Source organism: Monopterus albus, unplaced genomic scaffold (assembly GCF_001952655.1).
Source record: "Monopterus albus unplaced genomic scaffold, M_albus_1.0 scaffold81.1, whole genome shotgun sequence".
Taxonomy (NCBI): domain Eukaryota; kingdom Metazoa; phylum Chordata; class Actinopteri; order Synbranchiformes; family Synbranchidae; genus Monopterus; species Monopterus albus.
The window spans coordinates 821611-846637 of record NW_018127961.1 but is presented as its reverse complement, the minus strand read 5'-3'; the positions used below and the strand labels follow the sequence as shown (position 1 = coordinate 846637).

General features: G+C 40.4%; 2 protein-coding genes across 5 annotated transcripts in view; one reads left to right on the top strand and one right to left on the bottom strand.

Moving 5' to 3' along the window:
* The window catches only part of ncalda (neurocalcin delta a), a 97099-nt gene extending 83271 nt beyond the window's left edge, over nucleotides 1–13828 (top strand). For 2 of the 3 annotated variants that reach the window (XM_020606744.1, XM_020606745.1), the window contains 2 exons: nucleotides 6877–6982; nucleotides 11138–11235. In XM_020606744.1, the coding sequence (XP_020462400.1) occupies nucleotides 6877–6982; nucleotides 11138–11235 (204 nt within the window). Of the gene's footprint in view, nucleotides 1–6876; nucleotides 6983–11137; nucleotides 11258–12186 lie in introns of those variants that run through there. The other variant, XM_020606743.1, reaches the window with a different exon arrangement.
* A 2122-nt stretch (nucleotides 13829–15950) lies between these two features.
* LOC109963838 (grainyhead-like protein 2 homolog) overlaps nucleotides 15951–25027 on the bottom strand; it is a 22098-nt gene continuing 13021 nt past the window's right edge. For both annotated transcript variants that reach the window (XM_020606718.1, XM_020606719.1), the window contains 9 exons: nucleotides 22426–22520; nucleotides 18569–18727; nucleotides 18392–18449; nucleotides 17986–18125; nucleotides 17863–17900; nucleotides 17505–17593; nucleotides 17278–17363; nucleotides 17036–17100; nucleotides 15951–16473 (listed from right to left, as the gene is read on the bottom strand). In XM_020606718.1, the coding sequence (XP_020462374.1) occupies nucleotides 16359–16473; nucleotides 17036–17100; nucleotides 17278–17363; nucleotides 17505–17593; nucleotides 17863–17900; nucleotides 17986–18125; nucleotides 18392–18449; nucleotides 18569–18727; nucleotides 22426–22520 (845 nt within the window). In that variant the 3' untranslated portion in view covers nucleotides 15951–16358. The remainder of the gene's footprint in view (nucleotides 16474–17035; nucleotides 17101–17277; nucleotides 17364–17504; nucleotides 17594–17862; nucleotides 17901–17985; nucleotides 18126–18391; nucleotides 18450–18568; nucleotides 18728–22425; nucleotides 22521–25027) is intronic.

The window sequence follows — 25027 nt, the reverse complement described above, 5'->3', positions numbered from 1 at the left end:
TAAAAAATGAAAAGGAAATAACTAAGGAGAGCAATCACTAAAATGAAAATAAACTAACTAAGGTGAGCAATCAATAAAAATGAAAATAAAATAACTAAGGTGAGCAATCAATAAAAATGAAAATAAAATAACTAAGGTGAGCAATCAATAAAAATGAAAATAAAATAACTAAGGTGAGCAATCAATAAAAATGAAGAGGAAATAAAAGGAATGCATCAGGCCTACTGTTTTTCATAAGCCAAACCAAGTAAATATGTTTTAAGCAATGATTTAAAAGCACAAATTCTATTTTTTCCAGTTTCCCCTGTTTTCCTCAATTGTGCTTTAAGAGTGCCAATCTGTCTTCCTTGCAGGTTGTGGAGGATATGGATGTTTCAGGTCTGTGTGTAAAGTTTTGGACCGACAATGGTATTGCACAGTGTACAACTTGGGTTCCATTGTCACTATATAATTTTCAAGTATTTCATATCTGGGGATTATGAGTTGTGAGAAGCACTTCAATATGTCTATTATCACCAGGAAGAATTTCTTTCCCTCACCCTTGTTTAGTTTTATGGAGTCCGTGCAGATGTGTTGAAATGGAAGTAGTGGTTTTGGAAACTGACCTCTTTTAGTTCTTAAGTTTTCTCTTGCATTGTGGCAAGCCCATATTGTATGGTTAACAAAAATGTTGGAGTAGTTTGAAAATTCATAAACACTAGCATGGCTGTCCCTATCTATCTCCCCCTTTTTTGAGGCATGACTCTGTCCATGTCTCAAAATTGCAGCATCTCTAAAAAGACTACTATTTGATAGGCTGGGTTTCCCTTCTGGTCATTCATATAGTTCTGTCTCGTTAAAGGTTGTCTCCCTTTTCTGCCACATCTGAAGGTCAGCTTGTGAGGCTGCCTTTGAAGGGAAAATTCATGATAAGGACCCCATTATCATAGCATAACAGTCGAGCAATTTTCAGTCAAAATCTAACTTGAGCCCGGTCTTCCTGACTGTAGGTTTTGGGACAAAAGCAAACAGAAAAGAAAAAAGACTTAAGAACTTCTAACAGCACCATGAGGAATCCATGTTCCTCTTTTACAGACAAATATATGGGTGTTCTTTCTTTAGCCATATAAAACAATCCAGCTCAACAAATAATTCTAAAGCTAGTGTTGCAAACTTCATATGTTGGTCAAATGACTGGCTCAAATAGGTTGCCTGCATTAGGCTGTCATCATTATGAAGCCTGTAGCAAACAAAGCACTTCCTTCAAACTGGCTAAAAGTACTGAACACACAGGGCTTCACTAAGTCTGAGCAAGCAATACAGTGAATGTTGGTGCCAACAAGTATCATATATCAAAACTGAGAGGCAATTAAGAACTAAAGCTTTGGTTCACATTAACTGTGATTCACTCAGTTTCAGTAGGCTTTCCTAGAGCCGTCTATGTATAGGTTAGGTTGTGTAAAAAACAACAACAAATGAAATAAAACAAAGCGTAGCATTATAATTTCTTGTAATCATATCAAAATAACTTAAAATGCCTATCACTCTGACCCAGTCCTACAGTGAGTATAATAGTGTAAAAGATTTCCTAAACACAGTTAGTCAAGACAATTAAAAATGTTTCTTCGATGGTTCTCAAAAAAAAAAACTGGTTTTCATACATTATCTCTTGTTTTTAACCCCTTGTTTCATGTTTCAGCAATTGATTTCAGGCATTTTCAGGACAATCATTCAGCTTTTATTAGCATCCACACGTATTTTCGACAGGAAATGCATTTTTCTAGTTTTGCATGTTTTGCATGTGTGGTGCAAATGCAGCTATAACCTATGAGGAGGTAAAATTACAATAACTTTAATGGTACCACATAATTAGTCCTTCAACTGACTTACCATTGCTTTACATTGTTAATTTACGTTATTTGAACATTCACATTGGGCCCCAAGATGGCATGGGCCCAGGTGCAAGCCGCACTGCTTGCACCCCCTGACACTCCGTTAGTGGTAACAGCTATTATTCACCAAACCAATATTATTATGGTCCGCACTTTCCAATGTGTCGCCCTGAGGTGGTCTCGATGTTGTCTACTCATACTCACCTCCATTTGCTGTAGTGACTGGGAGCTAGCTAAGACTCTCCTGCAGAGAGTGTGTAAATGCTGGTGATGCTCATAATTAGCCTTGCTGTGTGAATGAGATAGATCACAGCCAGCCTGGTTCATCCTCTTCAGATAATGAAAAAATCTGAATGCAGGGAGAAAGCCAAAACTCTCATCCACTCATCGATAAATGATATCTAGCATCTGTCTGCCTGATACACAGCTACTGTATCAGCTGTGCAGACAAGGCACAGCTGGCATCAAAAAATGGGAAGAAGTAATCATACTGGTATTTAAGTGATACTGAAAAAATAGAGGTGTAGATGAGTTAGATCACTGCTTAGGAAGATAGTCGCCATGGGAAACATGTCCATCTTTGAAGTGGGTGTGAGGCGAGACACCGTGTACATATGTGCGTGTTTATTACTGCAGTACAATTCAAATAGTGCTCAGACCGATTTTTCAGAACAAAAAGTCAACAAGTGTATGCCCTCCCTCTCTGCTTCCGTCTCTCTTAAACTCTGCCTTTCTACAGAACCACTTCTGCTTCTGAAGCAGCGTCACTCCACTGGTACCTTTTCACTACATTCTTGCAGCAAATGTTGATTACAGACAGAACAGAATGATGCTTAAAATGTAACTAAACTATATATTCTAAATAAACACATACAGTATATTGATACATCTGCAGTCTTTCATTTAATCATGTTCAAATGGCACCAGGCTGCAAAACAAAAACACACACAGCACTACACACATCTATTAGAACTCAGCACTGTCACTTAATCCTCTGCGTAATGTTATTATGTGGGGACAGGACTACTCCACTGCAAAAAGATTAGTTTTACTGTTGGTATTAATGTTTTTATTCCATGAATATTTTACATTTGCACACCCTAGGCTAGCTGTTTTAGGGCCATGACATTGTGCCCCTGTGGGCTGTGCAGGAATGATTATGCAGGGCTGTGAGGAGAAACGCTAATGCTCACATGCATGTGGCCTGCACAATGCAGACGCAAGCCGGAAAGAGAGAAAACATTTTTGGATCATGCGTTCAATGGTTAATCAGAGGAATGGATGCCATCTTTGGGTGTGATGTGTGAGTCATATATTACATCCATGAGAATGACATCCAACAAAGATATTCCAGGCCACAGTCAGCACTCTAAACCCAAGGCTGCCATGTCATCCCAAGTGTGTGGAATTGAGCTATAATAAACTGCAGTGTGTGTTCATGGTAGTAAATAAGCACATCACCTAGTGTACTGGCAGGTCTCACTGCTGTATTGTTAATCATTTTTAGAAAAGAATGAAGGACATCTGTAGCTCTGAGGGAATATTAGGCTATACTGTATATCATCATACTTCTACTTGAAATCAGGTTGTTTGCCATGGAATTAAAGGGTTCATTCAAAGTTGTAGAAAACTGTGGGTTGAGACAAACTCTGTTTGACTGGGACTGTTCTCACAGCTGTGTCAGGAATATTGAGAGGGCTGTAAGCTGCAGATCATTTCACTTCTTATTGGTTGCTTGTAATTTTGGGATTTAGAAACATAAGCTTATTCCACTGCGCTGGTCTGGATTGGACCAGCAGCTAAATCCCCAACAATATAATATTGACTACCACTGTGACCCCAGAGCTGAGCTGCCCTGCCACCGTGTAACAGGAGGCATAACCAGCACCTGCTTAAAGCTCCCACTGCACTATAATCAAGCAGCCATCATCTATTCACATCAGCTCCCATTCCCCTCAAATCCACCTCCTTATTAGAGACAGAGAGAGTGGGCTGTGATTTCACTGTTTACTGCCAAACAGCCTGCAATGCCAGAGAAGGCAGAGGAGACACAACACTGATAAATACTCCGTGAGGGAACGTGTATGTGCGTATGTTTATCTCCACCCCTTGCTACCTCTACAATGAAAATGTAATCACAGAGTGGTGAAGCAGTGCAACAAATGGATGTAAACACTGAGAATGTACAGTGGCTTCAGAAAGTAATCAGACCCCTTCACTTTTTGTAGACTTTGTGCTGTAGATTTTACCATCAATCTGCAATCAGTAGCCCATAAGGACAAAGTGAAAACATGTTTTTAGAAACGTTTGTAATTGTATTAAAATCAAAAACTGATCTCTCATTTACAAGTATGCAGACCCTTTGCTGTGGCACATGTGATCAGGTGCATCCTGTTTGCTTTTATTATGTGTCCTAGAGATGTATCTGGACCTTGACTGGTATTCACTTGTGGCAAACTGAATTGACTGGACATCATTTATAAAGACACACCTGTGTATACAGTATTGTTCAAAATAATAGCAGTACAATGTGACTAACCAGAATAATCCAGGTTTTTAGTATATTTTTTATTGCTACATGGCAAACAAGTTACCAGTAGGTGCAGTAGATTCTCAGAAAGCAAACAAGACCCAGCATTCATGATATGCACGCTCTTAAGGCTGTGAAATTGGGCAATTAGTTGAAAGGGGTGTGTTCAAAAAAATAGCAGTGTCTGCCGTTGACTGTACAAACACAAAACTATGTTGTACAAACGTTTTTGTTTCTAGGATTTAGCAATCCTGTGAATCACTAAACTAATATTTAGTTGTATGACCACAGTTTGTTATAACTGCTTCACATCTGTGTGGCATGGAGTCAACCAACTTGTGGCACCTTTCAGCTGTTATTACACTCCATGATTCTTTAACAACATTCCACAATTCATTTACATTTCTTGGTTTTGCTTCAGAAACAGCATTTTTGATATCACCCCACAAGTTCTCGATTGGATTAAGGTCCGGGGATTGGGCTGGCCACTCCATAACATTAATTTTGTTGGTTTGGAACCAAGACTTTGCTCGTTTACTAGTGTGTTTGGGGTCATTGTCTTGTTGAAACAACCATTTCAAGGGCATGTCCTCTTCAGCATAAGGCAACATGACCTCTTCAAGTATTTTGACATATGCAAACTGATCCATGATCCCTGGTATGCGATAAATAGGCCCAACACCATAGTAGGAGAAACATGCCCATATCATGATGCTTGCACCACCATGCTTCACTGTCTTCACTGTGTACTGTGGCTTGAATTCAGAGTTTGGGGGTCATCTCACAAACTGTCTGTGGCCCTTGGACCCAAAAAGAACAATTTTACTCTCATCAGTCCACAAAATGTTCCTCCATTTCTCTTTAGGCCAGTTGATGTGTTCTTTGGCAAATTGTAACCTCTTCTGCACGTGCCTTTTTTTTAACAGAGGGACTTTGCGGGGGATTCTTGAAAATAGATTAGCTTCACACAGACGTCTTCTAACTGTCACAGTACTTACAGGTAACTCCAGACTGTCTTTGATCATCCTATCATTTTTTGCACCTCTTTATAGGTTTTCCCCTCTCCAATCAACTTTTTAATCAAAGTACGCTGTTCTTCTGAACAATGTCTTGAACGACCCATTTTCCTCAGGCTTTCAAATGCATGTTCAACAAGTGCATGGCTTCATGCTTAAATAGGGGCCACCTGATTCACACCTGTTATTTCACAAAATTGATGACCTCACTGATTGAATGCCACACTGCTATTTTTTTGAACACACCCCTTTCAACTAATTGCCCAATTGCACAGCCTTAAGAGCGTGCATATCATGAATGCTGGGTCTTGTTTGCTTTCTGAGAATCTACTGCACCTACTGGTAACTTGTTTGCCATGTAGCAATAAAAAATATACTAAAAACCTGGATTATTCTGGTTAGTCACATTGTACTGCTATTATTTTGAACAATACTGTATAAGCTCTCACAGTTCACATTTTTTGGGCCAAACTCCAGGCACAGGGTTTGGCAAACACCAGCCACTGCTCATCACCTGGCTAATACCATCCCTACGGTGAAGCATGGTGGTGGCAGCATCAATGCATGATAATGCTTAAGAGGTTTTACACAAAGTTAATTTCATAGATACTGTAGAAAAGACCTGTGCATGTCATGACAGCATGAGTTCAACTTAAAAGCACAGAGGACCACTCACACAGTCAGTGTTAGCATAATGAAGTGTCATGCTGTTTGCCCGCTACACAAGTTAAAACCACTGGTTATTACATTTGTAACATTAACAGGAACAGGTTTTATCACAGCAGCCAGACTTTCTTTATATAACTGGGAGTTCAGGGAAAATGATGCTCAAAGAAAAACTTGCCAAATGCAGGATAATTTTCTGATACAAATGCAGGAGGCAACACATGGGTTTGGGTTGTTTTTTGCTTCACATGTGTGCTGTGTTTAGTTTTCCCTATGCTTTTTAATTTGTTATGTATGAATTATTATGATAGAGTACTAGAATGTGACCATCCATTTAAATAGTTGGGGGTTTGTAAACTATCTGTGTTTAATGTGTGGATTAAAATGCTAGTTTGTAATATTTGTATTGTCTATGTTATAATAAATAAAAACCTAAATGATAAAAAAGATGCAAAGGTGCTTATACAGTCAGATATCCATGGCCATCCACAGAGTTGTGACATTCCTAGAGGCAGTAGTTAGTGCCACAATACCTCCATTTTAAAAACCAACTGGTGCAGAGATCCATGGATTAAATCTGCTTTCAATCTGAGGAAGGCACATGTTTGCCAAAACGTCAGCTCATGTTGTCTGTTCTGCTTACCTTCATTAGTGCTCCTGTTGTTTTGCAAGCTATAGCTTGCTTGTTTTATGTGAGTTTTGTGTGTATTGAGCAGTTGAGCACACCCTCACTTAGTCTGAGCACTCTAGCTTCAGCTCTTTGAAATCTGACCTTACTTATTTCCTCATGCAGGCAATCTATAAGATGGTATCCTCAGTGATGAAGATGCCTGAGGACGAGTCGACACCTGAGAAGAGGACAGAGAAGATCTTCAGGCAGATGGACACCAACAGAGATGGTACGGCTGGCCTCAGCAACTGATTGTTTTAAAGTTAGGGTTGTTTCACATAGAAGTTGCATACATTTAGTTCGGACTGTACCCAACTAAGAATTCTGTCAGTCAACTCAGATATCTCACCTAGACTGTCAGAAAATCAGCTGGCATGAACATCGGTAATCAAATGCAAAAGAGTGGCTGGAACACATCTCCGTGCATTTAAAAATCATTATACAGCTGTATACAGCGCCAGATTTAAATTGACAGTATACAATGTCAGGCTGCCATATGGATTGGTCGGAGTAATGAGGCAGGCAGCACACTTGTACTTCTGTTAAAATAATTTTCTTATAGGCCATTTTTTTTCCTGAGACATGGTTATAACCTAGTTTACCAACTAGTTTGGGTTTCTCCCATCAGTAAATGCATTGTTATGTTTAATGCGTGCCAGCTTGAACTGCTAATGAATACATATTTATGGTTCCTCTTATTTATAATTCCTCTTTGAAATGTTTTCCCAGTGCATCTTTGTTAGCGTCCTAGTCAAAGAGACATAAGATAAAGGGCGGTATGTTACACTTTAACGGAGAGGGACACACGTATGCAAAACCAGCCACATCATAACAACCATTAAAATCTTTCTTAAAATGTAGACCGCAATGTTTGAAAACACTTCTGATAAAGTATAAATCTCACCTTTTATGTGTATTGTCCTAGTGGTTTTGTTGTCCTCTGCTCCTTGTTCTGGGCAGCAGTTTGTGAAATGGTGTCATTGGACCTTATACACTCATGCATCGTAGTGCAGTGTCGCCACTAAAGTGGGAACCCCCCCGACCCCCACCCCCTCCAACCACAGCGGGAAGCATTGAGCAAATGGCTGCCTGGCACACTAAAATGAGGAGAAGATGACAAACTAACAGGGGCTGGCCCTACCTTCTATTGTAATGCACACTATCTGAGAAAAAATAAAATGAAATAAAATAAAAGCAAAGGTTGACTCAGAAGTCTCAGTTGACTGACTGGTCTTGCAAATAACGATTCGACTAGTCGACTTTCAGGGTGCAGCCTTACATCCAGTAGAAGGCATTAATGGTACAGAGAAAAGGTACATTTTGGTGCTAAGACTAATTCCTGTGCTATAAGATCATAACTACCGGCTGGTGTCACTATGCTCCAACCAAACAATGCTGCATCTAGTCCACACTCATTGTGCCGGTAAGAAAAAACAGCACGTACAGTGCCTTGCGAAAGTATTCGGCCCCCTTGAACTTTGCGACCTTTTGCCACATTTCAGGCTTCAAACATAAAGATATAAAACTGTAATTTTTTGTGAAGAATCAACAACAAGTGGGACACAATCATGAAGTGGAACGAAATTTATTGGATATTTCAAACTTTTTTAACAAATAAAAAACTGAATAATTGGGCGTGCAAAATTATTCAGCCCCTTTACTTTCAGTGCAGCAAACTCTCTCCAGAAGTTCAGTGAGGATCTCTGAATGATCCAATGTTGACCTAAATGACTAATGATGATAAATAGAATCCACCTGTGTGTAATCAAGTCTCCGTATAAATGCACCTGCACTGTGATAGTCTCAGAGGTCTGTTTAAAGCGCAGAGAGCATCATGAAGAACAAGGAACACACCAGGCAGGTCCGAGATACTGTTGTGGAGAAGTTTAAAGCCGGATTTGGATACAAAAAGATTTCCCAAGCTTTAAACATCCCAAGGAGCACTGTGCAAGTGATAATATTGAAATGGAAGGAGTATCAGACCACTGCAAATCTACCAAGACCTGGCCGTCCCTCTAAACTTTCAGCTCATACAAGGAGAAGACTGATCAGAGATGCAGCCAAGAGGCCCATGATCACTCTGGATGAACTGCAGAGATCTACAGCTGAGGTGGGAGACTCTGTCCATAGGACAACAATCAGTCGTATACTGCACAAATCTGGCCTTTATGGAAGAGTGGCAAGAAGAAAGCCATTTCTTAAAGATATCCATAAAAAGTGTCGTTTAAAGTTTGCCACAAGCCACCTGGGAGACACACCAAACATGTGGAAGAAGGTGCTCTGGTCAGATGAAACCAAAATCGAACTTTTTGGCAACAATGCAAAACGTTATGTTTGGCGTAAAAGCAACACAGCTCATCACCCTGAACACACCATCCCCACTGTCAAACATGGTGGTGGCAGCATCCTGGTTTGGGCCTGCTTTTCTTCAGCAGGGACAGGGAAGATGGTTAAAATTGATGGGAAGATGGATGGAGCCAAATACAGGACCATTCTGGAAGGAAACCTGATGGAGTCTGCAAAAGACCTGAGACTGGGATGGAGATTTGTCTTCCAACAAGACAATGATCCAAAACATAAAGCAAAATCTACAATGGAATGGTTCACAAATAAACATATCCAGGTGTTAGAATGGCCAAGTCAAAGTCCAGACCTGAATCCAATCGAGAATCTGTGGGAAGAACTGAAAACTGCTGTTCACAAACGCTCTCTATCCAACCTCACTGAGCTCGAGCTGTTTTGCAAGGCGGAATGGGCAAAAATTTCAGTCTCTTGATGTGCAAAACTGATAGAGACATACCCCAAGTGACTTACAGCTGTAATCGCAGCAAAAGGTGGCGCTACAAAGTATTAACTTAAGGGGGCTGAATAATTTTGCACGCCCAATTTTTCAGTTTTTTATTTGTTAGAAAAGTTTGAAATATCCAATAAATTTTGTTCCACTTCATGATTGTGTCCCACTTGTTGTTGATTCTTCACAAAAAATTACAGTTTTATATCTTTATGTTTGAAGCCTGAAATGTGGCAAAAGGTTGCAAAGTTCAAGGGGGCCGAATACTTTCGCTAGGCACTGTAGTTGAAGATATTTCCTTTGCTTATTTACCGAGATTCAAAATTTTAGAATTTTAGAACAATGTTATAGAAATCATTTATTGATCAGCTTTTAATTGATATGAGTGAAATGAGACACAGCAGGCATTTAAAATGCAGATGTTTTAACAGGTTGTTACTGTCACTGTTTAGCTAGCCAGCAGCTGTTGTCATAGTATGAACTGGCCTGGTTTGCAGTCGCAGAAGCACTTGCAGAGCCTTTAGCCTGAAGCAGCAATTCACTGCCAGCTGAAGTCACACATGACCTGTGATTTTTGTCATACACACTCCAGTCATACATACACAACTGTACTCTAGATATTCATAAAGCACATTCATGCAACAGAAAGAGATGAGATGGGATGAAGACAGAGATAGACAATGAGGAAAGAGTAACTTGTGTGGGCAGAAGCACGAAGTGTTGTTGTGGAAGGAGAGAGGGGAGTGGGTTGGAAGAGAGAGAAGAGGAGGTGAGGACAACTGGGAGGAAAGTGACAGCAGAGCAAGAACAGCACCACTGAGAGGGACCTGGATGTGCAGCTGTGCTGTCTGTCTGTTTGCTTCTTCTAAAAAGAATCACAAATAGAGAGCAACACACTGTATGCATGAGCAAGGCAACCTGATTCTGTCTGGGGTGGTTGGGAGAAAGAAGAGCTGTCTCAACAATGTCACCTGTTGGTGAGATGCGGGACATCATTAAGATTCACTGTACAAGGTTGTGAATGTTCTGAAGTGGGGATAGTCACAGAGAAGAAACACTAGAATCTCACTATGATTCTTCAGAAACATTTACTGTGTTGAATCCTGTCACAAATCCTGCCCGTATCCCATCCGAAAGCCAAATGTTCAGGCAAACAAGTATAAGGTTGAAGGCTTTCTGCCCCACCACTGACATGGACAGGTTTGTCATGGCATGAGGTTTATAAACCAAATAAAAAGCCCCATTGTCACAGTGGAATGAGTAAACAAGCTCATGAGGGAAGAGATTTAACAGAAACACATGTAGTTAAGTGCTGAAATGTACCATAATACTGTGAGTGTCACTTTTTACCTTAATCCTCCATCGTACTGGTAATGTGTTGGCTGCAGCATGGCTTTGTCACTGTTCCATGTTGTACTGTCTATCAGGAGGTCATTGTGGCTTCTCCTCCTTGAACCTTTAACTGAGATGGCATCCTGATCAAGATCTCTAACTTTTGTCTGTGTTTGGTTTTGCAGGTATACTGTCCCTCAGTCTTATGTACAGCTGTGTAAATAAAAGACATAGTCTCTTAATGTGATGCTGGTGTTGTAGGCAAGCTGTCTCTGGAGGAGTTCATCAAAGGAGCTAAGAGCGACCCTTCCATCGTCCGCCTGTTGCAGTGCGACCCCAGCAGTGCTGGACAGTTCTAAACCTGAGGCATCATCATTACCTGTAAGACTCACATTCAGCACCTTGTCCTGCAACACAGCTCACAGTGAACACTTCAGTTCCCTAAGCTTTAAATCACATTTTTTACTGTAAAGTGCAGCAGAATCTGAGAGGAGTAAGTGATATGCACAGCCAGTTTGAGAAAGTGCCACAAGCAGGACAGCTGAGGCTCAGCCTCAGGAATGAACAGCTGTGCATCTCCTGTGCAGTGAAGCCACCTGCTAGAGGGCTGCTGTTCAGGTGCTGTGTGCACTGGCTTTGTGACTGTCTCCAGTTCATGGACCAACATGAGACTCTGTAGGAGGTGGCCTGCTATATGGAACCAGCTGCTGGAGGTGCTCTTTTTAAAACCTCGATGTGTAGAATTTCACCATTTCTGTAGTGATGTAATTGTGAGCGCCTCTTCCAAAAAACCCTATCTTCTTTGAATGTAAACACTTCACTAAAGATAAAACCCAAGACCTTGTGTTGCCTCCCCACAGGTGTTGATGACATTGTTACAAGGTTTATTGGCTTGTCAAATGTCTGTAGCTTTTGTGAAACTGAGCTCCAGGCATGAGTCAGCTCAGCATTCTGTACATTTGGGCAAAGACTTTACCTCTGAGCCGAAAGTCAGAGCAGGAATGTTGCTGTGATGCTGCAGAAAGAGGGCTCATCCTAGCAGCTCCCAGTAGTTACGTAGAAGAAGTCAGTACCTGTGGCTGACCGCAGCTCTCTGTCAAGTGTATGTCAAGAAGTCAGTGATTCCTAAAGTCAGCTGGTGGAAACACTGCAGCAGTTTAAGGCCACAGTCTGTTGAAAGATGAGCAGAGGTCAGCAGCCTGGCTGCTGACTTTGTTTTTGGCAGCTATTAGACACATCAAACTCAGTATATCAACAGCGGTTTTCATGAGAGTGTGTCTCAGTGCTAACATTCACTTATCTCCTTGCAGTGCTGCTTTGGGTGACTAAATGCCCTTAACTCTCCACTATGGAGCAGTCTGATGATGAAGAATGACAAGCTGATAATGAAGATGAAAACAGGCCTTCACTTTGCCCTGAGGACTTCACAGTGGGCACAGGAGCCACATTCTGCAGTTTCCCCCCTCGAGCCCTTCATCCAAACCCTCCACACCCAACCGACGACTGAACCTGAAGACTGTCCAAACCCTCAGCAGGTTATCAACCCCACTGATTAGAATTGACTGGACATGTCAGAGTATAAAGACGGTCTATAGTAGGTTGTATATATACAGTATAAACTGGAGTCTCTGTATCGGTGTCTTTGCTTGGCTCTCTGTGCCCTCTGAGGCTCCGGCCTGGGCAACACAGAGCCTCTCACTCTAACATGTATCATAGACAGAGTGTGTACATGAGACAACGAGAGAGCGAGAGAGAGAGAGAGAGAGAGATGGTGTAGAACAACAGGGCTTACTGTAGGTGAAATATGCGAATCTACAGAGAGGACTTGTGAAGTTCGTCCTTCACTCAGAATGTGTACTGCTTTTACTTTCCTCTTTTCTACTGTGAGAATGTGTGTTTGTGTAACTTGATAGACTTTGTTTCATATTTCGTGCTGGGATGACCTGAACATGTAATATTATGCTACTATGCATATGCATTCTAATCAGTAGTTTGATTTCGTGACATCTCACTGATATAATGAAGGATGAAACACATCCCTTTATCCATTATCTGTTCCAGTGATTTTTCATGTCAGTAAGAATATGACAAAGAATTTGAGTCACGATGTGTTACTGCGCTCTAGCTTAAGGTGGAATAGAAAACCTTGTAGATATTGTAAAGTGCACCTGAATCTGTAAAGCAAGTGCCCATCACCTAGAATGCTCAGTTCAAAAGAAATATTACAAAAGTTGTTTTTTAAATTTTATTTTGACTGTTGCAGGATATCAAGCATGCAAACCAGTTTCTTTTTGACATTTACTATGTGAAGAACAAAGACTCACTTCTTCACATTTACTTTTAGATGTTTTTAAATGCTGCATGTTGAGTCAGTTAGACACAGGGGTGCATAGACTAAATAACATGTATATGACTTATGCGCATGTGTGTTTTTAATGTATGTTTTTGGCTATCGGTGGCTAAACTGCCAGTTGCCCATCCAGCTCTGTGCTCGCTTCTGTTAGTATTGTCATCATCACTACTGCCAGTAGTTGGTGTCACTGACAGAGTATGGCTTGCCAAAGCTGACACATCCAGAGGTTCATATCAATAACTGAAGAGGGAAACACAGAGGAGCTTTAGAAAGCCGCCGCCACAACGAACTACACACTTACTGTAAAGACAAGCTGTTCAGTGGGGCTGCTGGGAAGTCAAAGCTGAGCTTTCTTCTGTTTCACTTGAGCTCAGTATCAAAGTCACCATCCAGCTGGATGCGTAAATAGGGCCCAAACACAGAGTATACTTCCAACTAAATGGCATATACATAATTTAAAGTATATCTGTACAATGTATGGCATGATGGGTCACACATCAGCATAAGTGCTGGTGTCCCTCTAATAACATTACATGAATTAACATTTTGGCCTCGTCTCTTCTCCCTCCTTTCTTGGTTCAGGTGTGATAAAAAAAAAAGCTCCTAAAAAGAAGAGGTAGCTTTCTCAGCATTTCTGTTAGTTCAACCATGAGCAGTGAATGTACCTGTCCCTCCTCCAGAGCCTGGCAAAGAAGGTTCAGTTATTACATCGTTCCCAGTTAGAAAAGCTTCAAATGATTTATTAGCTAACAGCTGTTTGTTTTTTTTGTAAAGAAAAAAAAAGCAGACAAACAAACCGAGAATCACGGCTCTCTGCGATCATACTGTCACAATGTGTTGCTTTTGTTGTATTTTAGTGATATTTTTTTAAGCCTACACCAGGTGCAACATTTCTGGTAAAACACAAAATAGCATCTTATGGTCAAGTGCCAAATAAAAACAAAAACAGTATTGTATATATTTCTACTGTGCAATTGTTATCTGTTGAACAAAATGTTTGCAATTGTTGCATTTTGTAGGTTTTGTATGGTATCCTGTGTTTAGTGACTGCAGTTGTGGAACACAGGATTGAGTTTTTGGTCAGCTTTAAAAAACGAGAATTAAATTTACAATTTGTGTGCAAAAATGTATGTCATGTCTGATTGATTGTGCAATATAATGCTAAATATCATTTTGAGTAGAGACATTATATAGGGTCCAGCAGACACAAGTTATTTTATTTAAATTTTTAATTGTGAAATGTCCCACACATTTTTAAGAATGCTTTTAAGAAAGTACAGTACTATAGTACATGTACTTATTTCATTTCTGGCTGAGGTAAGACTAATTTTGTAATGCTAAAATTTGGCTCGTGATGTCAAAAAGCTGTTCATGCTGTATTTACCATCCCACTGAACTACCTTTGTGTCTGGGGAAAGAATAATACATCTCACACAGGAGGATTATACTGTGAGTGAGTAAATACATTGCAGTAAGGAGGTGCAGCTTGTTTCACTACCTTTGACATAACTTCTTACTGCAGTGTCTACGGGCCATGTTAGCAGCTTTTTGACACTATTTGGGTGACTGGGGCTTTGAGCTAAATGCTAATGCTAACATGCGGATACCATGCTGCCAGGTCATTAGGTTAACAATATGTTAGCATCCATCCATCCATTATCTATATCGCTTATTCCTGAATAGGGTTGTGGGGGGCTGGAGCCAATCCCAGCTGACATTAGGTAAGAGGTGGGGTCCAACCTGGACAGGTCACCAGTCTGTCACAGGGCTGACATGTAGACAAACAACCACACTCACTCCTACAGGCAATTTAGAGTCATAGGTTAGCATAGTTTTGCAAATATTGCAGTTAGTCCCAAGTACAGCTGAGGATGATGTGATCTTAATCTAGTAGAATTGCACAAAATAAATGTTTACCTGATAACAGAGCTGAAAAGTCTGGAATGTGAATGTCTAACTTTATTGGCAAGTCATCCAGTTATTGGAGATACTTCACCATGAACCACAAATGTCAGCCTCACTGTGGCAGCAGTGATCAAGCATGGAGAGCACCACACGGCCCTACAGGGGTCGTCCAGGTCTCGCTGTTGTTTCATGATGACGTTAACTAAATGTTGAGATATTTGTTTCTGGACCAAAGTGGTGGATTGGTCAACACCGCCATCCCAGAGCCGCACCACTAACATGACCGTTGATCACATCTATACAGCATTTTGTCTTTTGGATTTGACCGAATTTGAAAAGCTCTGCTAATGTGTATTGATCATTTTATAGTTGATATATTTAGGAATAATCACACAAATGTGAACATGATTCTATTCATTATATTCAGAGAGAGGGTCAGAATATTAGGAACACCTCTGAAGTAGTCCAGTACAACACCACCTTTAGCTATGACCTCAATAATAAACATATAATTTAAGTTGTAATTGTATAACAATTTCACCAAAAACAAACATTTAGAGCATCAAACACAGATGTTAAGGTGGAATTGTTGTACTGAAGTGCACACGATTGCACAGGTGTATCTAAAATGGCTGGATAAAGCTTTAGTAAATGATTTGCTAGCAAAGCCAATAATTACAGTTTATAAACCCCTTATATATGAAGGCCTTATCAGAAAATAGTTGCAAATTTTACCTTGGATGCTGCAGAAACATCTAGTTAAAACTGGTAAACTAATGTCAGAAGTAAAATAAATCAGGAGACAAGTGACTGCATATAAAACTGTATTTATCAACTCATTTAAAAGACTGTACATCACAGTGCATGAAGCATATGAAGCTGTCAGTGATTCAGGTGTAAACCGGCGGTGAGTAGGACCAGAGTGGTTAGACTGAAGCCTCAGGCAAAGGTAGTAAATGGATGGACCAGCTGGGCTTTGTGAGTGCCTAACTAATGTCATAAATACTAATCACCACAGTCTCTTCAGAGAGAGGGAAAGCAGTAAACATGTACAGAAGGAGTTTAACAACATCCTGGGGACTTGCAGGCTTTTTCCATAATGGTGACTCATGTAATTGCAGATCCTAAGACACCAGCTTGTAATTGCCAATACTGCTACAAACATTCACAATTTCTACACACAGCATGGCTGAAGCGTCACCAACTAATGATCAATGACAGACGTTAGATCTCTGACAGAACCACACGCAAGGAGTCTGCAGAGCTCTCAATGGCCAGGATGAAAGTGTCCTCGTTCGAATAATGCTGGATAATGTTGTCGTCCATGTTCACCAGAACCCTGAGGAAGACAGACAACCAATTAGAAAGACTTCTTTGATAGAATCTCCATTGAGTGATACTGTTGTTGAGATAAGCTCCATGTTTTTTGCCATGCTAATGGTATAGGTCTAGAAATGGCAATGTCAGAGAGTCTGCTGGTCAGTCTCCTGGTTTGGTGCTCACTGATACATCCAAACAACTAGTGGATGGATTTCCATTAAATGTCTCAACAACATGCAGTGCCATGAGATTTGGTTCACAAGATCAAACTGAAATATGAAAGCCTCAGAGATAAGGGGGGAAATCCTTTTATTTGGATACATTTTGCAGCAGATGTTCTTTTATTTCTCTTGCTCTTTTCATTTTGTAAGCCTATCACCAGAAGATGCATGTTTTGTGCTCCCATGTGGAATGGGATAGATGTCTAATCCTGAACATCTAATATCCACGATAAACATCAGAAGTGTTAGCAATGTTACTGAGCATGTTAGCACAAATTACTGCTGTGCCTACATGCAGCCTCACAGGGTTGATCACATGATCACATGTTGTTAGCATCATTTCTCTGAAGACTGACTCACCCTTTTTTGCTTTTTTGGTAAACTTTGGCCATCTTGTCAAGAGGCACTGCATATTTCTCTGAGATCTGTGAAGAAACAGTAGACATGTTTAAACATGCTGAAGCAGCCTGAGGTCGCAGCTAAATGTCATTATAACTCTATGAATTATTATATTAGTATTCTGAGATTAACAAATCCTGTTTAGCACAAAGGGTCCAATGTGTTTTTCCTATTTCAGGGTACAGTACTGAGCCAGTACTTACTGCCTCCATCAACGCTTTGAGAGTGGGGGTGTGCAGCATTAAGGCATCAAACACTTCATCACGCTCCTTTCTCACATATAGAAGAACTAAAGAAATATAGTTAGAGGAGACAAAAAGCCTCATCACTCATCATGTCAAATAAGGAACAGAACCTGATACAGATCTTCAGTGACGCCATGTTTGGCTCAAATATGACAAAAAAAAGATTAAGAACTCCAAAGACAAACCTTTCTTTTCCTGGTCTACTTTGGACCTCTTGTGCTGAGGTCGACTGATATTTTCTTCAACACATGACATCCTCTTCATCAGAACACTCCTGACACATACACACAAACATACACAAACCATTTAAATGATCTGAATACTTGTTTTGCTTTTTGCTCCTCCCCTGCTCCATTTAGATGTCATACAGGGAGAATTAATGATCCCCAGTCCATTTCACAGTTGTGTGACACAAATACATAAACTATTTCCACCATGGAAATGCCATCAAAAATAAACCACAGGTGCACATGGTGCAGTAAGATGCAACACATGAGGTTTTACAGGAAATCAGTGGTGTGAGAATAACAGCAGAACACTCACCCATCTCTGTCAGCCTCCTCAGGGTTAAAGGCAAATACCTGCAAACAGAGGAGAAAACATAAGTCACACTGCAAGACTGGACCAGGTGTGTGTGAGAGAGAGACAGAGAGAGAGGTCCCCTGCCTGCCCCGCTTTCTGCAGGTTTCCAAAGTGCACGTCAGGAATGAAGAGGACAGGCTGGGAGTCCAGGTCTATCATGGTTTTGAACAGCGTGCTATCAGCCCTCCTAATGGGAGAGGTCAGTCCCAAACTGCTGTTCTTCCCTAATCAAGAGAGAGAGCATGAACTCAGCATCTGTTGCCGGGCAACCACTCCAAGTACAGGTTTGATTACATTTGCCTGGCTTTACACTTCTGCTGTCCTCTCTGTTCCAATCATTTTTCTGATTTCCTGAAACAGGCTTTGTAACCTTGTTTCCATGGTTTTTAAATTAAGCTTGCAAACATTTTTTTATATATAACTAATATGAATATCATCATTTTTAATTTTTTGCCAGATTGAAAGAGAGAAAGAAAGACCATGTATTTACCTTTTGTCTTCCTTCTGAGTTGCTTCTTCTCCTCATCACGAAGCTTCCTCTCAGCGCCCTGCAAAACACAGAGGAGGTTGACAGGACAGAAAGCACAAAATACAATTAAAGACTGATTAAGTAAAGCAAAAGGTAGAAATGAATCACATGTCATGACCAGGCAGCAGTCTTCCTCACCTTGTCGCAGAAAACTTTGACCTGAGCAAAGGCCCTGTGGATGGGTTTGCTGCTGCACCCGTTGTAGCTGTAGGTGTCGATCTGCATGATCAGAGGCATCCCTTTCACACCCTTCTGGGAAGAGAAGTCTGTGCTCAGACAGTTCACAGAGATAAAGACCTAGGGAAAAAAACAGAAGACAGTGTCAGTTTCTGGGGTTTCCTGAGCTAAAATGAGCAGTGGGAGAGATGCTGATCAAACAGCTGTCACACAGCAGTGATTCACAGCCCGGGGTGATTCTGCAGCTCAGGCTGTGGAAAGTTAGTAAACTCAAACTTATTTTACAAAAATAACAAAAATTATGATTTCATTTGAAAATTGGCAAGCTAGTGGTTAAGGCACAGCGCTCTCACCGGTGCGCCCCGGGTTCAAGTCAGGGTTGCGTCAGGAAGGGCATCCGGCATAAAACACATGCCAAATGTAAACATGCGAGTCGTCAGTGTGACGATTCGCTGTGGCGACCCCTAAACGGGAAAAGCTGAAAGTGACTTTCTATTTGAAAATTAACCACATATTTGGTCAGCTGCTACACATGAACACCACCTGAATGTGTCTATATTTTTGTCCTCCTCAGCTACAGTACATACATGAGAGGGTCAGAATATTAGGAACACCTCTGAATATAATGTAGTCCAGTACAACACCACCATTAGCTAGGACCTCAATAATAAACATAGAATTGAATTTATACATTCATGACAATTTCACCAAAAACTGAAACATTTAGATCTTCATCAACACAGATGTTAAGGCAGAAGTGTTCCATTAAATTGCATACAATTGTACAGGTGTACCTAATAAAGTGGACAGCGAGTGTATATTAACACTTGAAACCAGCGGCGTCTCCAGGATTATATTTCATAGTGCACACAAGCACTAAGCAGTAATGAATAAAGTTTAAATAGTTAGCTAAGCTAAAAGTAATGGTTAAACAGTTGAAATAGTTGGATATACTGTAAATAATAGTTTTGATATAAATAATGGCCTATCAAATAGTTGAACGGTCAGCGACACTGGGCCATGCGAACATGTCCCAGCCCACCACTCAGACAGCCGCTCCTCATACTGAATGTTTTATCTGCTAATAAACATGGTTCACATTTGTGGAAACAAACATGGAAATGATGATCATTTAGAAGAAAGTGCCATTTTTATGCTGAAACATTGAGTGGTGGTTGAATATTTTTTCAAAGCCCTCAGTGTCATGATACCTTGAAATGCATGACTCTGCTCCAGTATGGCTCTTTCCCAGAGCTAAACAGTGTAGCAGAGCCCCTCAGACGTTTTATACACTTGAAAGACAAAAAGAGGATTCACAAATCTCACCGTTTTAACTGTTTCAAACCATGAAGTGTTCACTCTAATCAACTTTGTACGTATGTTCACACAATTAAATACATGTTGGAACAGGTTCCTGTGATTAACAGTGACATTTGTTTAATGCTAAATCAACCAACTCCAGATGAATTTTCCAGTTAAACAGGACCAACAGGACGGATAACGGTAGAGATTCCTCACTGTGCCTCAACAGTAATTTTCCCACTATGCGGCATCGACATCAGCCTGTCTGAACCTGCAAAAGTTAGCGCTGATTGCTGGAAGGGCCTGGAACACAAATGAGCCTCCTACAAACCTCCACCTCCACAGACCCAAGCCATTTAAAATTCTCCAACAGCAGTGGACACATTGCTGCCAGTATCTGTGTGTGTGTGTGTGTGTGGGGGTAGGAGGCTGGTTTAAAAGCAAAATGATCATGGGGGAGCTATAACGTGGCTGTTCAGTGCCATCCGCTCACAAGGCACAAGCAAACAAACACAAAAACAGAGTCATGCTGCAGGAAGCAGCTCACTCCCCTATCAACACATTTCACAGTCCAGCACAACGAGGATGACAACTGTTGCCAGGTGACAGCAGAGCTGTGCCAAAACTGATTGTTTGAATGAAATATATCAGTCTTGTATTTCAACCCATCAGAGCCTGACAGCACATCCAATTAAGTTTGGATACCAAACTTTCTAGATGGCACCACCCATAGAAAGTGAGAGAAGTCATAGCAGCAACATGTGAGCCCACACATTTCCACACAGCAACTTTCCACCTTATTTCCAGGCAGTGTGCAGTAGAAAGGCCGATAATGATCATCTGGCTAGTGTTTGGCAGCAGCAGCCACACATTCACAACCAGAGTCAGACTGCTCACCACCAAACTACAATATGCAGGTTCCGGATTGGAGGATGATGTGATTGTTTTTGGCATTCACTTTTCAAATGATGATTTTTATGTATGCTAAGGCAACAATCCTGTCCCTATCACAATCATAAGCCACTAGGACAATTTCTGTAATATTTAGTCCCCTCCTCACCCTATGGGGAAGTGACAGTGGTGCGGTGGGTGGAGCAGTCGTCTCCCAACCAGAAGATTGAAGGTTCGACTCTCGGTGCCTGCAGTCCACATGTTGAAGTGTCCTTGGGCAAGACACTGAATCCCCCCCCCTTGCCCGTGATGGCAGCATGCAGCGGCCCTCAGCTCCAAACATAATTTCATTGTACGTGTCACAATGACAATAAATAAAGCTTCTTCTATAACTGTGGGCCTGTACTTTGCTGCGGACATGTTTTGACCTGAATGCTAATATAAGCATACTACCATAACAATGACAATGCCGATGTTTAGTAGATCATGTTTGCCATCTAAGTTTAGCATGTTAATATGCTCATCTTTGCTAATTAACACTAAAATAAGAAGAGGCAGTTGAGGCCGATGAGAATTTCTTTGGTTATGTGTCCATAATCAATGTATCGGACAAATTGAAAAAGTAAACCCATCACTGGTCAGCCTGTGGGGAACCTGAGGGTCTGTACCAAAATGTATGGCAGTCCTAAGACTACATCAACAATCCTGGAAAGAAAAATGAAAAGATGCAACTTACTTGCATTATTGTAAGTGTAGGATCCAGTGTTTTGGGCTTGACCTCATATAAGGGACTAGAAGTCAGGATCTCTTCACCTTTGATGCCTCAGTTTTGATACATGTTGTGTCTTGTGAGTCCCCTAAGATCTGCTTAATCAATCGAGCACTAAGTGCTCTAAAGCTGGAACATGTATAAATTTAAGTGCTGATGATGAAAGCTGAGGAGAGGTTACATTTAGATGCTTTCCATCTTCACAAGCTGTACAGACCTTCTCAAATGTAACTACACACACTGTATTGGTACATTATTGTCAACAGCTGCAGAACAAGAACATAGGAAGCATAAACTGAACAATCATAGCTTGATGTTGTATCATTATACAACTACCTGAACACACCAACAATTACAATAAAGTGAAGCTGTGCACCAAAAAAGTTAATATTTATCCACAAACCCACAAAGATGCAATTACTTCTCTTTCAATGTGGCTGTTTTTGGAGTTCTCATTTAATCAGAGCTGAATGGGAGCTACAGCCACTGTCTCCACACCCCTGATGCTGTGTTTGTACATGTTCATGTGTTTAACACTTTTACAAAAGACGAACTGCAAGTAGCTCCTTTACAGGTTCTGTCACCATGTGCCTGGGGTGCCTGCAACCCCAAATAAAGAGATGCTCCTTCTGTCATGGAGGATAAAGTGACCTGACTTATGCCCCACCAACTATCGTGAACCTCTGAGGTGCCAGCAGTCCACGGACATAAACATTACAATCCAGACAGAGTCCCTGCAGCCCAACAAGCCTCAGGACAACAGCTTGTGGTTCCCACAAGTGACTCAGTCATTTCTTGCTTTGACTTAAACTTCACAATCTCACTATTCTTTGCTTGCTTTTTTTTTTTTTTTTACCTTGGCTTCTTCCGTGACATCCCAAGTGAAAGAAACAGCATTATAGGCAATTTCCTCCACATTTCCAATCGTGCTGAAGCTCTCCTTGTAGTCGGCTGCATGCAAACAGAGAAAACAGGGAAGTTTGTGGTCAGCCCTAATTTAAACATTTCAGGACATTTTAAAGATTGTGGCCAGAGCAATAATGCAATACAAATAATGTTAAAAGAAAAAATGCCATTCCTGCATTAAAAACCCAAATTAAGTAAAGGTGTGCAAGTATTTTCCAGAAACAGAGATAAAAAAACTAAAGTCTCAGAGTTAGAGACAAATGGTCCCCATATTACATTAATAAATTCCTACAGACATATCAGTGTACAAGCTGCATTTTACTGTTGCAACTGATTAAGGTGAAGTTAGAACTACTTTAAAATGTAAACTTCTACAGTCCTACTTTAAACACATTTACTTTACTCAAGTGTTTCCAATGTTCTGCTATACAGATTTGTATTGATATTTTTTAACTCTCTTAATGTTTGCTTCAAAATAATAATAATCAAATAAACTGATCATTTCACCTCTTTGGGCGGTCATTCCGATGAAAACATCTAAGTTTAAAAGAGTAAATGTCTACTTGCTGGATCTGCAAGTAACAAAGACTCAAAGACATTTCAAACATGACAAAGAGAACAGGCACTGTTCTTGGTAAAGTGTCACAAGCCAGAAAGGTTGAAAACAACTGGTTTCATTTTTTACAAAATGATTTAAATTTCATAAGATTATATCAAAATATTAGCTGTAAAGTGATTATAGATGTTTATTAAAGTAATTACAGATGTTTCAGAAAAAATATTTTAGAAAAAACACAATGTTTTAGAAAACAGCTAAAATTGTAGTGCAGAAGAAATATAAAGTAGCAATAAATGGAAATGCTCTACTACGAGTACCTAACACTTGTACTTAGATTCACTACTTTAGTAAATGTCACCACTGTTCAGCCGCTGTTCAGTTTTAAACCGTCAAATTTTAGATTCATATGACTCCTTGTCATATGAATCTAAAAACATTTCTGTCATAATCTGGCATCTTTTCCCCTGACAGGACAATTTTGCTAACAAATAAAGATCTAAATTGGTAAAGAGTCACATAAGCCCCTGTTATTAGATCTTAGTGTAGCATTTGACACTGTGGATCAAGAAATACTTCTAGATAACATGGAAAATTGGGTCGGGTTATTGGGAACGGTCTTCAGGTGGCTCAGATCATGTTTAGCATACGAGATACAATATATAGTCAGTATCAGTAATGATTAATCTGAAAGAACCGCCATGGAGTACGGTGTCCCACATGGATTGATGGTGAAAATAAAAACGTTAAAAAAATAAAACAATAATACTTTGACACCCCTTCTTGTAGTTTTCTGTTCCACACTTCTCCTCCCAGGGCACAAGAGTTGCTGCTTTAAGGTTCACTTGCATGCAGTTAATTTTGTAATATGCTACCTGCAGTTTTCAGAGAAAGTAATGAGACTAGTCCATTTTACTTTAAACAATGTCAAAATGGAGGCAACATTCATGGGCTGAAGAAACATCTAACAGGCTCTGACTTCAAACAGCCCTATAGTGGACTGTACCATTTACACTTCCTAGTGAGTCGCCTCATGTCTGCTGTCAGTTACACCTGTAACATGATTGATCAGGACCTACTTTTACATGTTATTTCACCACCATGCTATAGACACTTTCCACGCAGTGACACCTGTGCTCCTGACCCCATCCAAAAGCATGGTGTAATTCTGACTGCAACTCATTCAAAATGCTAGAATACTGGCAAACACCAAGAAGACGAACACCACATTACTCCAGTCCTTAGGTCTTTTCACTGGCTTCCAGTATAATACAGAATTGAATTTAAGGCCCAACTTAGTGTCTACAAGTCTCTCAAATGTCTGGGCCCAAACTATTTCAAGCTTCTTTACAAATAAAATCACAACTATTAGAGAAAAAATTGGTCGGACCACTCCCACAGCTCTCGCGAATGTGCAATTAACTACAATGGCTTTAGAAACATCTGTAAGACCTCATTTATACTTAGACTACTTCTCTCCCATAGATCTCTCTGAGTTGACCTCAACAATTGCTTCATCTAAATCATCAACATGTCTCCTGGACCCCATCCCGACCAGGCTGCTCAAAGACGGCTTGCCCCTAATCAACACATCCATACTAGATCTGATTAACCTCTCTCTATTAACAGGTTATGTTCCACAGGCTTTTAAACTTGCAGTAATTAAACCTCTACTCAAAAAGCCTACTCTTGACCCAGGTGTCCTAGCTAATTATAGACCAATATCCAATCTCCCATTTATTTCCAAAATCCTTGAAAAAGCTGTTGCAAAGCAGTTATGTGACCACTTGATTTGATTGATTGATTGATTTTATTCTTTCAAACATGCAGAACAGAACAAATGAACAAATGGCAACAACACACATAATTGCACATATCCAACCAATGCTAATCCAAAATCAGTTTGCTTACACATATGACATGTTTGAATGGAGTAGGAAGAAGTCAGACTTATCCAGTCCTACCCCATGACATCATATTATACAAAAATTAATGC